This window comes from Heliangelus exortis, chromosome 9 (genome assembly GCF_036169615.1).
Source record: "Heliangelus exortis chromosome 9, bHelExo1.hap1, whole genome shotgun sequence".
In the NCBI taxonomy this organism is placed as follows: domain Eukaryota; kingdom Metazoa; phylum Chordata; class Aves; order Apodiformes; family Trochilidae; genus Heliangelus; species Heliangelus exortis.
Window position 1 is genome coordinate 17,351,141 of NC_092430.1, and position 18,388 is coordinate 17,369,528.

General features: G+C 45.8%; 1 protein-coding gene and 1 long non-coding RNA gene across 6 annotated transcripts in view; both read right to left on the bottom strand.

Annotated features, from left to right (window-relative positions):
* The window catches only part of ABCC5 (ATP binding cassette subfamily C member 5), a 49,000-nt gene extending 40,367 nt beyond the window's left edge, over positions 1-8,633 (bottom strand). For 3 of the 5 annotated variants that reach the window (XM_071752463.1, XM_071752464.1, XM_071752462.1), the window contains exons 1-2: positions 8,536-8,630; positions 6,922-7,096 (exon numbers count right to left, since the gene is read on the bottom strand). In XM_071752463.1, coding sequence (XP_071608564.1) covers positions 6,922-7,050 — 129 coding nt within the window. In that variant the 5' untranslated portion in view covers positions 7,051-7,096; positions 8,536-8,630. Of the gene's footprint in view, positions 1-6,921; positions 7,097-8,535 lie in introns of all 5 variants that reach the window. The other 2 variants (XM_071752456.1, XM_071752461.1) reach the window with 1 other exon arrangement.
* Positions 1,638-4,562, bottom strand: LOC139799928 (uncharacterized). The gene is made up of 2 exons (XR_011727520.1): positions 4,411-4,562; positions 1,638-2,587 (listed from the first exon to the last, which is right to left on the bottom strand). It is a non-coding gene; the product is annotated as an uncharacterized lncRNA (long non-coding RNA).
* Positions 8,634-18,388: the final 9,755 nt, after the last annotated feature.

Consider the following 18,388-nt stretch of genomic DNA (forward strand, 5'->3'; position numbering starts at 1 on the left):
GTTTATGCATCCTCAGATTAGAGCAGAAATCTTGCAGTAGAGCTCAGCACCAATATCAGAACTCTGCAGCCAAACAATATCAGGGATGTATGCTTGCAATTAGCCTAAATATTTCAGTCACTTATACTGAGCACTCTCACTTGTGCACATGGAGTTCTTGCTGAGGAAAGGTATATCAGTTTCTTCCAGGAATATTATTTATTTGACCTTGCTCTTGAATTCTGGCAATTCACTGAGGTGAGGTGTTCTAAACTCTTCCCTGGCAAATCCACTTATTCCTGCAATCCAAGAAATCCAGAGTTTGGCACGCAGTGTTTATTTTAGGATTTTGCAAGAGTAACTGCTGTGTATACATGTGATTAGCAGCTGTATGCCTGCTTAGGCTTCTGGTATCCATGGGTCCATGTCTTTTGTTTTGCATTAAAAGTAGTACTCATCATTATGTAATCAAAGGATTCAAAATTCATTCAGGGTTGAGGCTGTACACCCTTCACCCAGCACTGGAGCTACATGGTCCATGCATGCTGACCATAGAGTAACAGCTGGCTCCTGTTGAACTGGAAATAATGATCACCCCTAATTAGGAGTTGCCCTACTGAATTGCCATCCTATGTGTGCTCTGACCACAAACCTGGGGAACTGATTCCTCACTAAGCAGATCAAACCAGCACAGGCAGGCTGAGGATCTGGCTCCTGACTTGCTCAGGTGAGTTCTACCCTGAATGACACAGACAGGCTGCCATACACTGAAGGGGTTGTTCCAGGAATATCCTTTACAAAGGCCATGTGTGAGCTAGGTCACAATACAAGCTACGCAGGTCAATTTAATGCAACACCAGGAGTACCCAGGGAGACTTTAAACTCAAACTTTTGTTAAGTGGAACCACCAGTGAATGACAGGACAAGCCTTGATACCGCAGCACTGACAGAGACTAATTCAATAGCCTTTTCAACTCACCCTCCTGTACCAATACATGCTTCCAAAAGCAAGGGGCACCCCACCCAAGTGGCAAATGCAACTAGTAAACTTAAGTGAACACCTCAGGGATCCAAACATGTTGACTTTGGAATTTTTTAACCTCAGTACTAAAAAAAAAAAAAACCCCAAATTTCCAACTCCCCACCCCCATTTCAGAGCTTTATTAGCAAAATATATTTACCCACTGTAATGAATGTGATCAGATACCACACAAGTTGTGGCACAGAGTTGAAGAGGGTTGCAGATTGCACCATGTTCCTGTGACAGCATAGACAATAGTGTTCAGTTAAAACTCTACCAACTAGGAAAACAAGGTTATGCAGCACCTCTTATGGTCAGTGTCCACAAAACTGGACTAGTCATCAAGTCACCTGAATTTCCTGCTGCTTCAGCTGCTCAGCTGCATTATGTTTTCAGTTTTCAGAGCTGATATTACAGATGTGATTCACTGCCTGTTAGTCAGTAGGAACGGGTTCATTTTAGAATACATCATACTTACTCCCTTACACTGCATCAGTTTGTTTGCAGCAGGGGAAGAACACAAGCAGGATTCACAGAAGAGCACACCTCATGTGGCATGGTGCTATATAAAGGCTTCCAAAGATCATTAGAAACAGTTTTCTTTGCTACTTGTCAAAAAGTGACAATACAAAAAAGCTTAACAGCATTAGTTCAACTTTATTTTAACAGCCTCCAGAAATAAGTGTTTCCTTGCAGTCAGCCTCTGCAGCAGAATGCACAAGTATTACACTGCAAAAGGTGAAATTCTAATTTAGGTTAAAATCATCATAATTCACATTTCTTGTTATATACCTGCACATGTGTCACTTTAAGATTTAATAACACTACTAAATTAAGTACTCCCTCACCTTCTGTGCAGCTATGATATGAGAAAATAAGGGCTCTAAGACTGCTGTTATTACCAGGCAAGAGATCCTCCAACTACTAAGTGTAGCCATAGAGAGCACAATGCCAGCAATTATAAGTTTCAGAAATATGTTGACACATATGCAGAATTTCTCTGGATACTCTTGCACAGCCAAACATCAATGAGATATTCATCTGGGTGGCAAAAAAATTAACCCAGCACTTTGCCAGTTATTTTGATCAAATGGCTGCAGTTTTACCTTCTCATACAGTGTGCACTGGCATCAGCTCAAACCACCACAGCTTCTAGCTGAAATGAGACAGCCATATAGCAACATCTTTTAGTGTAGAGACTGAATCAGAATACACACAGCCCTTAAGAGCCTACTTGGTCTGTGATTCCTGAAGTTGTGTGTTTACTTGGTTGTGAAAAGATGGAAAAAACAGACATCCAAGAGATTCTGCTACAACTACAAGCTTATAGTTCAGCTGTCTAGAAGGCCTGCTCTGAGCATGGAGTGCCAAGGCTACATTCACATTCCTATTTTTAATATGCAGCCCAGCACAGTTGGTTCAAACATTTCAGATGCTCCAGAGAGGTTGGGAGACAGAGTTAATCTGACTATTGCACAGACAGACAGGAATAAATCACTTCAAAGCTATCAGTGATTGAAGGATTTAATCAACTTCAAGTTCTGATCATATTCTCTGCTGTCTTTGGCAAAGTTGTCAGAAACAAACCTGAAAAATAAGAGATCAAGATGAGGATAGGAATATTAGTAGGGTATCCAATAGCTGAAGTTAGCAACACATTTTTCCTGAGTGTTTAAAGCAATATTTACAGTTCCACACTACCCACTGTCTGGAAATGCAGAAATCTGCACCAGAGGCTTAACACAGATGTTATAGATGCAGCCATCATGCTTCAGCAGAAAGAACCTAAACCTGAATATTACATTCCGGTCAGAACCAACTACAGTTTGGAGAACAATTTGCAAATTACTGCCCTAGCACTGTTAACTCGAGGACTTGGATATTAGGAAGAATTTCTTTACTAAAATAGTAGTCAGGCACTGGAATGGGCTGTCCAGGGAGGCAGTGGAGTCACTATCCCTAGAGGTATTAAACTGTGTAGAGGTGTTACTTCAGGATATGCTCTAGTGAGCATGGTGGCTTGTTTCTGTGTTGATGGTTGGATTTGATCTTAAAGGTCTTTTCCAGCCATGACAATCTTGTGATTCAGTGACTCACATTTCATGAACCAAGCACTCATAAACAATGCATATCATGAGAACAAGCTGCTTCTACATCCTCAAGTTGTTGCGAACATGAGATAGGGAAGCACTTGCCCACTGTTCCATCAAATAAACACAAAGCCTAGTTCCAAGAAAAAACTATGTATTACTTCAGATACAACTTGAAGGGCATATGAGCATTCTGAGAACAAAATGTTCTAAAGGTGCAAGTATAATCAATACTTCAAAATATCCCCTTAATTTCTATTTATTGGTAATGCAACAGCTTCTTACAGATGAAGACTGACTAATACTGCTAGGCAGCAAGAGCACTTCCATCTTCATTTGGAAGAGTCATGCCTCCCCACAATAAGCACAATTAGTATTATCTTATACATTGGGAACACATAATTAACATCCTGTTTTGTAACCTACATTAAGGTCTCCAACAAAAAGACTTAAAAAAAACAATTGTTACAAGAACACTGCAGAAACTTACTCACAAGCTGAATATATGCATTCACAAACTGAATAGAAATGGCTTCTCAAATTTCAGCCCTGAAGTGTCTATTTCAGAGGTCCAAATTTCTATAGCAACATTCCCATTAAGCACTGGGAACATTGGATTAGACCTACTTACAGTGCAGCATGATTTCAACTATGATTCCAGGAAGCCTATTTGAAAAGCTCCTGTCTTTCAAAGAAGTGATCTTCCCAGCTGTGACCAAATATCATTTAAGCTTCTAAGGAAAGAATTGCAAGTTTTTTCATTACTGTCATGAGTCCCTATTAAAGCATCCTTTCCGCAGGAAACCTGAACACCAATATGGAGGTTTCAGGACATAAAGAAGGTCAACCACAATCTTTATGCAAAAGAAAGGGAGGGACATAAAAAAAAAAAAAAGAGAGGAATCTTGGCTCAGTAATAAAATAGGTCTTTCACTTGTAAAGATCTCGATCAACCAACTAACCTTGTCCACTTCAAGTTAGGAAGTAAATATAAAAATGCAGCAATACAAACAAGAGGAAAACCAGCGAGTCATGCTACTGATCAAATGCTCCTGTAGCCCTGCCAGAAGTGATCACCATCAGTGGCCATGACTAGAGGCAGCATGCTCCTGTAACCCCTTCAGAGGAAACTATGCAGTTCTACCTCACTCTGAGGTATGACATACCTGTGCAACATGTTAGCAAGAAGTCTATCCCATACAGTACAAGTCTGCTGCAAAGCAGTCCTAAGTCTGCACTCCACAAGGATCTGAAGTTAGTTGTAAAATAACAGCTTTAATCTGCTTTCAGTTTGTTACTTGCAATACAGACCATACTTACAACTTTATCATTTTCTGGTCAAGTTAGTCCAAACCCTGAGCTAGATTTTTCTACAAGAAATTTGAGAGTCCCAAAATCTCTATCAATGGACTCTGTTCAAACCAAACAGGCAAAACTCAGCCTTACAAAAGAGAAGTCTTCATTTATCTCAGTTACCAAAAGTATAAAGCATCCCAACAAGTGATAAGGCCAAGAACACAGCTGAAACCAGAACTTGTTTCATCTGGAAAAGAATAAGCTTGGTACACAAAAACATAAGCATGTAACTTAGATACAGTGTAATGAACCCAGCTCCTTGCATTTAACATCAGTATTTTGCAAGTAAGCAGAATTTAATAACACTGACATGCAGCAATGAATTCAGAGTTGTTTGGGTTTTATAGACTGTATACATTCAAACTGTAAGGCTAAAACACCAAAAAGGATACCAAATTTAAGCTAGAAATTCAACCCCAGAATACTGAACAAGATAGCTAGCAAGTAAAATGGGTAACCTATCAAAATTAGACAATTCCATTAGCAAGATAAGTTAAGTTCATTCCTTTACTAAGACACACCAACCCAGATAAAATTCTAAGGAGGAAATAAGGGGAGCCATTTTCTTGCACCGGCCACCACAAATTTGGCAGAATCCCTGTTTTGCAACCAGTTACGTGGGCCTACTACCCTGTAGTCACAGACAGCAAATCAAATGGTATTGCTAGAAGGGTAAACAAAACTACAGCAGAGGTAAGCTGACCTGAAGCTGCATCAAAGTTCAAGATTTCACTGCCATACTGTAAAGATGTGCAGGACTTGGGTTAAGTTCAGCCCTCAGAAAACACAGGTGTGCTGGTTTGATTGATTTCACTGATTTAAAAGGTTTAGAGGGAAAACAAGGATTTTTGTCCTGTGAAGTTAAGCCAGGCATCCACATGATTTGATGCAAACCATCAGGCAGACATTAACATGCTACAATTACTGCTTAACTCCACAGCCACTGGTCAGAAAACAAAGCTCTCCACCAATGGCATCACTGTTGTCACCACTAATGTGTCAAAGGAGATTTGCTACTGGACAGTGGACAGCAAGCCCATGACATCCACTAATAAATGCCATTAAGAAGCTGCACTGTGATTCCAGAGGGCTCTTAGTTCTGCATCACTGACTGCTTTAATGCAATCAGACACCCTGCTTTCCTCTGAACACTATCAGCAATACTCTGCTGAGTCATAGAGCCTGTAGGGACACAGGAGCTGCAGGGCCTGCAAGCACAAACTGCACTCAGACTGCTGCAGAGCAGATCGTTCCACTTGCAATAAAAAAAAAAATAAAAAAAAAAAAAAAAGAAAAAACCCACACAAAAAAACCCCACATGAACCACCAGCAGTGCAGCACTGTAAGCCCACATAAAAAAAACCTAGCAAAACTCTTAAGCCCCTGCTAAACAAGGCAAGCCTTATCTGAAGTACACAGTATCCCAGTGCCTAGTATAATGCAGCAAAATGCAAGCCTTTTAAAGAAGCCTTCCACAATTCTTCCACACAAATACAGCTAATTCTCCTGTTTCCAACCCTCTCACAAGAGGGCTGTCACCTGCAACGTGGAAGAAATGCCTTGCAACATTTGCAAGCAATTTGTCATTACAAAAAACAGACCTAGGCACTAGTGACTTTAATTGTTCAGCTTCAGAAAGTTCTATGCCAGTATCTTCAGTAAGGTTAAGAATAAGACATGCAAGAAAATATTTCAGTGTTAGTATTCAGAGCAGCCAATATTTTTTAATCTTCTTCAGCTGGCACAGGTTATTAGTGTCAAAGAGCATCTTCCACCAATGCAGGCATTTCCATTTATCTCAGCCTTTTTTTTGCCCTATAGTACTTGCTATATGCACTCTTTGCAGTCAGAACAAGCTCTAAATATTAGAAGCTCAAAACAATTATACGCAAGGTCTAAGCCAGCAGTTATTTTAAGACCAGCATTCAAATTAAACTAGAAGTAATTATGACTGCACCTTAGCATATTGAATACACAGATGCACAAGGAACAGTATTCAATACAGATTACTTTCATCTGACAGAAAACTAAGTCTTACTGCTAGGACAAACTAGGCATCTGCTTTAGAAAATTAATCCTTGAGAAAAATATGGTATGATTAAGGGCTTTTTCAGCTGCTGAATGGTGTGTGATTTGAGCTCTTCACTGTTGTCACTTGGTTGTAATGATTTTCTTAAATACAAAAGCTTAACATTCCCTGGATTCACATCAAGATCTGAATATTAGAAAAACTCTATTTTGTTCAAATATTACTAGGAAGTCAAACTTAAAAGTGAAAAATGCTTAATAAGTGCTCAGACTTGTTAGCAAGACAGCTACCGTACCCCTTGGAATGATCTCTTCCACACAAGACTGAATATTCATTATTGACCTTCAGTGCAGTGAATCTATATGAAGCTGGCACAGCAAGAAGGCTGCTGCTGCATGTAATTTAACAAGCAGACTGCAAAGCAAACTATGAAAAAATAAACTGACCTTATATTTAGCATGCTGAAACGTTGACCCTTCCTGCTCTTCATGCTGGACAGAGTCAGCTCTCTCCCTCACAGTTCTATACCCAGGACTGGGTATAATGTACTCTTTTCCTATGTTGATGTCTTTCATCTTCTGTAAACGCCAGGGTTTACACGTGTATTTTCACCTGAAATATCTGAAAAGTAATTAAATTCAACTTCATTATATGCTATGCCCAAAACAACAGTTCCTTTTAGCCATAAGTTTCTTTTTTGAAATAAAAATCAAAAAGCAATTGAAAATACTTTTATTACAACAGGACTGTAATAATGTGACTTTGGAAAGCCACATAAGACTAACTTCTCCTGAACTAGTTTAAACATACCCTGAGGTAACCAAATAGTACAATGATTCTCAATGCACTAGAGTGCTGTCATACTTCCTCCCACAGAACTCTGAAACACAATTATGCAATCTGACAGACTAAAGCAGTAACTACAGTATTTAGCTGAAACCTTAGAAAACTTGACTTGGAAGAGCAAAATTCTGAAATATTTTGTTACCATCTAAAATGGCCCATATCATAACAACTTACCAGTAGAAAGTTTTGCAAAACTCCTTTTTCTAAAGATATCACATGATAAAGTTAGTTATTCCACACACACTGTAAAGAAATATATATTCTGTCTCTCTGGCATTATTCACTTGCTCCAAATACTTGCACTACTGTTAAGTACAAAAATGCACAGGAAGGAGTCACACCTCCAGTGCTGCAGGCTTTGCCTCCAACTATCAAAGGTCAGAAGGAAAATCTGAGTCCCGAAAACAGAATCACTTCCCATCGCAAGACAAGGTTGTTTTACAACCCTGCTTTATCGCATTCTGTCACTGGCCTTAAACTAACGGGATGGAAGAAGCGTGATTAAGTCACATTAGTCAGAACCTGCATCAGCAGCCCAGGCTTGGTGCACTGGGCTGCCACCTTTGCGGTGCTGCAGAAACAGCTTCCTTCCCCCACCCTCTGACACCAGTCGCCCCCAGAGCGGCTCTGGGGCAGACGGCCCCGGCCCGCCGGCCGCCCCCCACCCCGCACAGCTCCGCGCTGACCCCCGCCCGCCGGGGCCCCATGTGCCAGCGGAGCCAGAGGATGCTGCAGGGCAAGCAGGGGGTCGGGGGCTGCTGCACCCTGCTGGCTCCTCGTCCCTCCTGCAACAGGGATGCGGGGCAGCCTCCCCCGGCCTGCCACCCCCGAGCAACCCAGGGGGAGACGCGGGAGAAGTGAGGGAAGGGGACGGGAGTCTCCCCTCCTCCCTTATTCCCCTCCCCGTGACTCCGCCGCACAAGCGTATCCAAGAGAGGCCCTCCCTGCTCAGTGACAGATTCCTCTCACCCCAGTCGGGGTAGGACGGACAGTTATGGCCCCGAGTTCTCGGCGGAAGGGGGGCACGGCACAGCACAGCCCTCCTCACGATGAGGCTTAGGGGGTGACCTGCTCGACGACCCCCTCACAGGAAAGGAGGGCAGTAAAGCCACCTCCCCAGACCTCCCGCCCCTTCTTTCCCCGCCCACGCAGAGGCGCTTCCCACCCCCACTTCAGCACCCACTCCCGGTAACGGGCAGGGCGGCCCCGCTCACCTCCACCCGGCGACTGCCCCCGCTGCAGATCCTCCGCTCAGCGGCCGCGAAGCCAAACAACATCCCTTATAGCGGTTCCGGCGTCTCCCTCTGCGCCTGCGCGGGGAGGAGGGCGGGGGCTGCGGCTGCCGTTGCTGCGCTGTGCCCCACGGGAAATATAGTCCGCATCTCTGTACCCGCTGACCACTGGGCTCGCCGCAGTGAACTACGTTCCCCAGAAAGCCCCGCGCGGGCCACCTCCGTCCCCACCCGTCCCCCCCCTCCAGCTCCCCAGCCCGTGGCCCGCCCACTCCCTTCCCGCCGATCCTGCCGCAGCGTGGGGGGTCTGGAACGTTCGCCGCCGGCCGGCGCGAGCCGCCGGGGTGGGGCGCGTGCCCCGGCTGGATGGCGCGGCAGCCAAGTGCAATGCAGCGCCCTGCGATGCGATGCGAGTGCAATGCGGTGCAGCGCAGCACCAGGCACGGCGGTGCGGTGCAGCACAGCGCGGTGCAGTGCAGTGCAGCACAGTGCGGTACCGTGCTCCCCGTGCAGTGCGGGGAGGACGGGGCCAGCCGCCCGCCCCGAGTGAAAGTGGGGTGGGAGCAAGGACCCCATTCTCTGCTGGGACAACAGCACGCGAAGCCGGGATACCTGGCGCCGAGTTGGGGGGAGGGCGGTGTTGGTACGAAGAGGGTCGATTCTTCCCCCCAACCCGCCGCAGGCTCCGTTTGCAGAGGCGGGGTCTGGCGGCCAGAGCCGGGGCAGCGGCGCCTCCCGCTTCGGTCTCGGTGTCACTCGCCTCTGCCGACTGGTGGTTTGCACCAGCCTGTCGCCTGGTGCCGCTGATTTGCAGCCTTTCGTCCGGGGAAAGTACGAGTGTGTCTTTGTCTGGGGCTTAACCTTTACCACAGCTGGGGCAGGAACACTGACTCCTGCGTGCAGCAGCTGTGCCACCCGCCCGCCGAGCTTGGCAGCAAGCTGGGCTTGGGCCAAGACACAGGAGGCAAGGGAAAGCCCCTGCTGTGCCCCCCTGAAAGGATTCAGACCCGCTAAAGGGACTGGGAATTTGCCCCAGGGTTTTCACGTTTAAGCTTTGCCCACTGGAAGGGATGGAGGAGAGGGGAGGGGGCTGCGAGTGCCCATCCCAGTCTGGCAGTGGCTGAGGGGGTCCCGCTCCCCCCGGTAAAGTGTGACACGGGGTGTCCAGCCCCGGCCTTGGAGGTCAACAAAGAAGTAGGTGCACACAGGTCCGTTTCTTCTCACAAAGGGCTGTAAATATCCTCAACAAACCCCGAGCTGTAGCTTCTCTCCTGCTGCGTTGAAATACCCTGTCCTCGGCTGACATCTTCCTTCCACCAGCCAGGTTTGCCTGATGTCTCATTTAAGTGGTTTATGTAACACAGCCTGTTTGCACCGCAGTCCTTGCTCTCTTGTCAGGAATGTTTGTGAGAGTCCATTTGCTAGAAGAGCTGAAAAAAACTCGAGTAAAGATGGGATGTGGGAATACGGGAGTAGAACTGGAACCAGAATATTCTTTCCAAAGCCCACAGGTCAGCAGTACAGGCAAAAGGCATCATCATGCAAGCAATGATTCAAGGACAACCCTTAAGGTACCAGAGAATCCTTTCAGAACTCCCTGGCAGATATGGTTACACATCCTGTGGAGCTCCAACTCAGTTTCTGGCAAAAAGGAGAATCAACTCCATCGCAGGTGCTATAACATTTTGGGACAGGAGGACAAACAAGACACCCAGAAGCAGAGCCCTTGCCACAGCACAGCAACTCAGAGTGCACGTGGCTGCTTCATTTTCCTGCAGTCTGTCCCCCAGAACTCAACCATTATGTAATGTCAGGTTCATTTTGCTGAGATATTACTGGGGAAGGAGCTGAAAGATGGACTTCAGGCTTTACAAATGCTATGACCCAGAAAAGGGTGGATTTTAATACAGAAGTCAGTCATTAAACAGAACTTTGCATAAAACATGCTGGAGTATAGGGGTAAACAGATGTACAGTTACTGAGCAATATAATTGAACAGGACAAACATAAAGGACAAAGTATGATGGAGAGAATTAAACTGTGTTAAAGTTTCAAGGTGAATCACTTACATTGTGTTTTAGGGTGTTGACCTGAAATTGTTCTGAGCATGTCTTTGGCCCAGGGGTTGTGTAAGCAGCCAGAGCTGCTTTTCAGAAGTGGCAAGCTGGTTTTGAGCTGATGATATGTTGAAGCCCAAAGGCTCTGCATCATGTTCCTAGAGGGAAAGAAGAACCTGAACTTCCATTCTGCTAAAGTGGTTGCAAAATGTGTTAGGAAAGATGAGCGGAGAGTGGTGTTGAAGCCAAAGGTGCCAGAGCCCTGTCTACACTTGTTCTGTGCCCTGTTTCTCCAGCGCTAGAGCAGATCTGAAAGTAAAAGGGAGGGCATGAGTGCTAGTAGAAATCTGTGCTGGTAAATAATATGTACACTCCACTCAGACTAGCTCTGGGTGATGGGCTGGTGGCAGCATCAGCAATGTTCTCGCACCTGTGGTCCTGCAAGTGTATGTATTTTCTTAGTATGATGGCAGAAGGAAAATGCTTATGTAGGGATAACCACTTTTAAGTGTGTCACAAATGTCCTCCAGCGTTTGTTCTAAACAGTATAAATGTACTGGTGCTACCAACCGGAGAAGCTACATCTTCAGCTCTAGTGGCAGCAGCTAATGCTTTTAGTGCTGCAGGTCTTGGACTCATCCCTGTGGGATGGCAGCTGTTACATAAACAAGGCCTGTGCAGTATTAAAACTTGCCCTGATTCAAGATCTTGGATTTGCTGTGATCAGCCCTGACTTCAGCAAGAACAGCACAGCCAGACCAAAGAGCCAGAGGCCTGCAGACCATCTGGGCAAGGTAGAAACACCTGAGAGTCAGTTTTCTTAGAGATGTCCAGAACCTGATCCCTTCCACCCCAAAACAAGTATCAGCAACAAATTTAAAGCAGTGCTTGAAACAAACTGACTCGAGCCCTTTGAGCTAATAAATGAGTATCTCTGGGTTGACTGGGAAAACCAGAGGCTCAGTTTGTGGGAGGGATGGGGTTTTTTTGCCCATCTCTCCTACCACATCTTTCCTCATGGGATCTGAAGCCCTGCTTCTTCCGCACAATGCCCAGGCAACTTAACTGAGTTGAATCTTTGGCAGAAACAGGTGTCTCTCTTTCAGGAGATTTGAGCATTGCAGTACCAGTTTGGGTTCACAGAACTGAGATTAATACCACAGCCTCAGCCACACAAGATCCTGTTACACCCATGCCTGTGAAGCACAGACATACTTCTGCACTGGTGGGATCGAAGTGCCTGGCAAGGCCAAAAGGCACTGAATGCACAGGTTGGGTGAGGGAGCAATGGGGTGATGAAGCCACTGTTTTACTGCTGGCAAAAAATTACAATAAGGCACCAGGATGAAACAACTTTTCTCTTTGTCCTGAAGGAAAAGATAGCCCCCAAGTAAGCAGCAAGATGTGATTGTAACGATGTCCATGAAGATATAAATATGTAAATATGTGTATGTAAATATGTAAATATAAGATGTAAATATGTGGAATACCAGGAGATGCCTTGGGTTAATGGTAGTGCAGAGCTGTCACATCAGACTTGCCACTCACACAGTGCCTCCTTCCAGACCTGTGGGCTCTGCAAGGCTGGGGATTATGACACTTTTTGGTCAGAGTGGATGGTGCTTGAGGAGGAATCTTCCTTTGACACAAATCCAGATGCCCCTGTGGTGAGTTGTTCTTCCCTTTCTCCTACATCTGCTTTCCTATGTTCCTCATACACAGAGGACATCTTCTTTTTACCCTTACCCACTGGGATGCTTGGTCTTCACTGCTGATGCTTGCATTTTCAGAATGAGTTTCCTGGGTTCAGTTGTTATGCTTGCCAGTCCTTTTTTACTCTCTTGCTGATCAGAGCTCTCAGGCATGAAGTGCAGAACTGAGAAATTAATTGGATGGCTCAAGGAAAAGTTCCATGACCTCAAATTTAGCCTGCAGCACTGCAAACCATAACAAGTTCAGAAATAGGGAGGTCTGCAGAGACAGCACTCATCAGCTTGTTCCCAATTCTTTGTCACTGTGCAGTGCCTGATCTTTTATTGACCATCATTTCCAGGTCTCACTCTCACACGCAGCCTATTAGTACAGGACATTGAGCCCTCACAGTAGACTGAATCATTTTCCCTCACACTGCAGTTACTGCAGGTCACTTTTCTGGAAAGCAATAATTTAGCCTCAGCTGGCCTGTATTTCTCCTTCCTAGGAGCCACCAACCCACATGGGCAGCTTGGCAGATTGAAACAAGCCTCAGAGATCCAGAGCTGCTGAAATACCTGCCTACAGTTAGAGAGGGAAGGGACGCTGCTACTCATCCTCCTTTGTATCTTGTATCCAGTTTAAGAGAAAGAGGGAAATATTTGTGGCAAAAGCATTAACAAGAAGATGAGAAAGAACAGTAATTCTTAGCCCATCATCCTTAGGCTCCAGAGTAAATGTCCCATTGAATAGACAAGGAGAGCACAGGAGCCAATGTAGTACCTACAGCAGAGCTGTCAGAGACTGCTGTGACTTGCTCAACCACTCCCCTCTTAAATCTCACTAGCATGCAAACTATTTCAGGACACCAGTGGGATGGGTTTTGTCATGTAAAAACCACAGTCCTGTTTCATGAAAACAAAGATGTCAATAATCAGCAATGATGTTATTGTGTAATAGGTCATTACTTGTTACAGCAAGAAATGGGTACAGTCGCCTTTAATTTAATAGAAGTCATGGTATCTAATGTATTTGTGCAAGGCTTTAATTGAAGATCAAGAAAAGTCACATATATCCCCTGCACACATTTACTGTCACCAGATTCTTCTTACAAATCTCACTGCTGTGTGCAGGGTTTGGGGAGGTTCATGACTACTGCTCCCTGGGCTGCCCACAGCAGCTCCTGGTTAGACTTGCCTGTCCATGCCACTGCAGTCATATCCCTGCCTGCTGTACCACAGAGGCTTCTCCGTAAGACTATGCACAAACCACCTCTGGCTCCAAAACCCTCTCCCCCATCCCAGTCATAGCTGCACAGAAAGGGATTTGCAGGATTGGAGCATGAAAGACCCAATGCCATGAGCCAACCATTTCCTGTAACTCAACGTTTTCCATGTGGCTGTTCTGATTTTTAGGGCACAGGGGGCATAGGACCTTGTGGGATTCTCAAGACCTAAACAATACCCCAGGAACCCCTTGCTTTGCAGCACAGACACTCTCTGAGCTCCCACCTTTTCTCTGCTGCAGTCTCATTGTGCTTGCAGCTCTGCAAATGACTCATTCAGACATACAAGTCTGTGTGTTACATGTTGCTTCAGTGCTGAACAATCTGTATTGCAGATCAGAAACTGGGGAGAGTGGAGGCCAGCTCAGGCAGCACAGCAGGGTGCTGTGATTTTCCCACTCTTCCTCTGGAAAAATACAGAAGAGGAATATGGTGCATTTGAACCTAGAGAAAAGACAAATCTTCCCCCTTCATCCTGACCTGTTTTAGGCAGAAGCTGTTCATTAATATCTTAATACACCTGTGCATTTAGCTTTCCTGGAAATGAACTGTGCTTGCCTGATATTTGTGCAAACCTGTTAGCAGAGTGGGCGTTTGTGGTGACTGTTTCAGAGGATAAGGCTCCTAGGCTGATGCAGGCAGAGATACTGCTGCAGGTTACAGTGGTACCAAACATCACCTTTTCATCAGTTTGGTGGGAGAGTGAACCTTCCTAGCCAAGCTAACAGCGCTTACTCTTGTTCTCAAAAACTTCTACAAATAGCCCTGCTTCTCCAACAAGTGCCTTACAGTGTTACGGTTTTTCAGGTGTTGATCATTCTGCCCTGTTTCTGAAGCATTTATGCTTGTCAGAGTGCAGAAGTAAAATATGCAATTCTGCTCAGTACCACGCCAATTCAATTTGGTTTATAATTCATCATTTTGGTCTGGAGAAGAGAGCATGGAAGAAGCACACCAACTTGTTTCACATGGGCTTTGGGCAAGTGGGGTACAAATAACACCTTCCTGACACAGTTAGCAGCACTAATTAAAAACTGCTTTTTTTTTTTTTTCTTGCAGTCAGAAGCTCTCAAAGAGGTTGCAACATCTGAAGTGTAATCCAGCACAGAAAACCAGTTCAAGGCAGTTCATCTCTAGACTGGTTCTTCAGTCCTTCTTCTATAAACCTGATCATTCAGAAAACAAAATCAATTCAAGGGCAAAGCACTGCCCAGAGGCCAGGAGCTGGTGCAGACCTATGCACAGGAGGAAGTTGTATAGTTCCTACAGCTTAGACCACACCCAAGGTTAATAAGTAATCAATTGAAAATCTGAAGCATGGATCAGCCTGAAGCCAGCAGACTCTCACAGGCACAGCAGACTCCAGCCTTGGCTGTGTTGTTCAGCTGGTGATTTGATGAAGTTAGTGGGAAGGCCAAACCACGTAGCAACAAAAAAGCTGGAGATGCATTTGGATGAGCATTAACAGTCTGGGATGCATCCTAGTAACACCACTCTGGCTTTGGCAGTGACCTCCTTTCAGCTGCTGGCAGACGTACAGTAGAGGCTTTGGTTAGTCTGCAGCACTAAATTTGTGGGGAGACATTCCTCTCCCCCCCTCTTCAAAAGCAGTCCAGGTTCATCCTCAAGCCAGAGCATAAAGAGAGGACAATGGCAATGTCAGAGTGTACCTCTCATGTGCACCAGCTGTCCTCCAAAAAGATGGGATGTTTCTCTGGTGGCTGGCTAGTGGGTCTGTCAGGAGGGCAACACTTGCAGGGACTGCCACTACTGCTGGAGTCAAGGTCTCTATTTCCCTGTGTGTCCTTAAGCCCTTGGGCTTTTCCATAATGCACCCTCTGCCCTCCAGCACAGCACGGGAACTGCCACCCTGCTTTTGCCCCTGTGCTCTCAGGCATCCCTTGAAGAAAATGATGAAGGAGGATGAACCAGCCTCAGTGAGCACACAGCATGCAGCCTGCAGCAGAGGAGCTTTCTGTCTCATTGGAAACACCACAAGCAGCATGAACAAAAAAGGGCTTTAAAAAAAAAAGAGAAAAATAATTAAAAATGCTGGGAGCCCCTGGTGATGCCTAGAATCCCATGTGACACAGAAAAGACCAGATGGGATGCCAAGTTTGGATCTTGCCAGAGTGATCATCCAGTTTTAGAAGCAAATGAGGACAGCCAAGGTCAGAGAGTGTTGGGCCTCTGGGACTGTCGCTGTGCAGCTGAAAACTGGCAAAAAAGGGAAAGCTGCAAGTCCAACACAGCTCTGTCCTCGCTGCTGCAGCTGGTGCTGGGGGTCTCCCGGCTTCCATGGTGACCAGGTTGCATGGGGTGGCCCTGCTGCACTCGAGGGTAATGGGGGCAAGAAACTGTGATTTGGAGACTCTTGCTTGGGGTTGCAGGAGAAGGGAAGAAGCTCTGTGTTCAGAGAGTTGTCTCCTGCTTTCTTTCCCCAGGAAGAGCAGAAATGGCTTATTTGGGACTTTTGAGACAACCCCCCTCTGTACATCTTGTTTTGCTGAACTAATTGCTTTTCCTTCCTCAGGAAGCTCTCTCTCTGAGCACCAGCAGCCATGCTGCAATGCCACCACACAGGTGCCCATGTCCTCAGGAGTTCCACACTCCCCTCTGTACATTGCAAGCCCCAACACCCCATGGCTCTCTGTGGGACTGGCACAGAAGATGGTGGGTGAACAATGTGTCCTGGGGGACTCTTGGCCCCTGAGTGATGGACAGTGCAAGGAGAATGGATCTCAGTACAGGTGGCTGTGGCACTTGCTGTTTTCTCACCTCACTGCATCAACCAGTAGGACCATGGGGACCACTGTTGTGGGACACCAAAATGTTTGGGACAAAGCCTAGGCAACAGCCTGACTTAGCTAATGCAAGACTTGCGGTGAAGATGTACCCCAAAAGGAAATATTGATCAGCCTAAACCTTGAGGCTGTTTGTGAAGGCTGCAGAAATCTCTGAAGAGGAAAATGTATGTCTGAACCAGGTTTGATTTGACAGAGCCATGTCACGTGCCTGTGCCATGCCCTGCAGATGGGGGTGTCCCCCAGCTGTTCCTGAGCCACTAATAGGAAAAGCCCCATGTATAATCATGGATTAATCGGGTTAACTGAAAATAAAAAGCACTGTCTGCCACGTGATGCTCCCCATCATGACATGGGAAGACAGGAACCTTCCCAGCTGTGACTGTAGAGATGAGGACACTGGTCAAGGAGTGGGAAGCAGCTTTAGGGTCTGCAGCCTGGTTAACACCAACCACAGCCCCACAACACTTAGAATAACAAATCTAGCCTAATACTGATAACCAAAGCATGGCCCAACCTCCAGACCTCCCCTGCCCTCTCCCCAGGACTGGGAGCACAGCACATGGGAGCTGGGACATACAAAGATTAGAAGCATCAGCATGTGGTTACAGGATGGGAGCAGGGTGGTGGTGGTGCTCAGTTCCTAGGATAGTCACCAAATTGTTCTGTCACCACAACTGTATCACATCTCCAGCTCGTGGCTCAGTTCCTCCTCCAAAAACATGCATGACTGATGATAACCGTGTGACAGAGGCAATAAAATGTACCTCACTGTATGAAAACCAGAAAAAGGCCTCAAACCACTTCTGTACAAAAGATCCATTCCATCAGTGAGCAGCATCTGGCTTCGTCTTAAAGAAAGAAGGTTGAACCAGGTCGAACTAATGGAAAATACCCTGTTCAGAGCAAACTCCTTGTTGGAGTGAGTCACGTGTAGCATCAATCACCAGCTGCTCCTGCTTTGAAAATACAGCAGCTCTTCATGGGGGTGGGAAAAATGAGCTCTAGCAGTGTATGGCCTTTGTGAATCCTATTGCTGCATCCTCTGCCGTTAAAAAAGCCAGGGCCTGCTCTCTGCAGGGGACTTACATGCAAGGTCTGATATGAATCAACTCCAGTTTTCAGTGTTGGTTTGCACATTGGATTATAGCATTATTAATTGCTTTGATCTGGAAGAAACAGAGAAAGTAACCTCTAATTGGAGAGACTTAATTTTTTTCTGATTTCCAGTATATAGCTTTTTCTTTGGTAGCTTCTAAAGCTGGAACCAGCACATCTACACTACTGGGAAAACAGTCATTAATCAACTACTTCTTTCTACTTCTCTGAAACCATGAGCATATTACTGTTTGCAATATATCTCTGAAAATTAAAAGTAGTGTTGGAATGAGTCCATGAGAAACCTAAGTTCAATAACCAGATCTGTAGTTTACAGCATCTGTCAACATAACGTGATCCCTTCATGGCTTTGATGTGATGGAAGAGGGCTGCTGAGTTCTCTCACTTTATTCATTAGATCCTAAGCCAGCCCCAGCACAAAACCTTTCTAATACAAAACTCTGGGTGCATGAGCAACTGAATGGATCTGAGTGAGTATCTGAGTATCTGAGTATCACTCAGCTCCTAGCCATCCCTTGAAATGTGAAGTTCCTTGGGCTGAGAGCTCTGACAAGTGTGCCTTTCCCATGAAGCTCTAGAGTCACAGGAAAGGAAGGGTTAAAAGAAATGTGCCCTCTCCTCTCAACAGGGCCCTTGCAGGAAAGGCAACTCAGATAGCTGTGCCTTGATCAAAGCTCCCCCTCACTTCTGGCAGATCAGGCAGTGGGAAGCAGGGCTGGCTACTTACTGAAATGAGGCATCTGGTGCTGGCAGCAGACAGAAGGATGGATAATTCCTTCAGCATTTTCTACTTCCCAGAGCTGCTCTGGGGAGGGATGCTGCAGGAGCTCTTTTCCTTCTCTGGACAAGATGAGAGAGGAGGAACAAGAGGAGGGAGC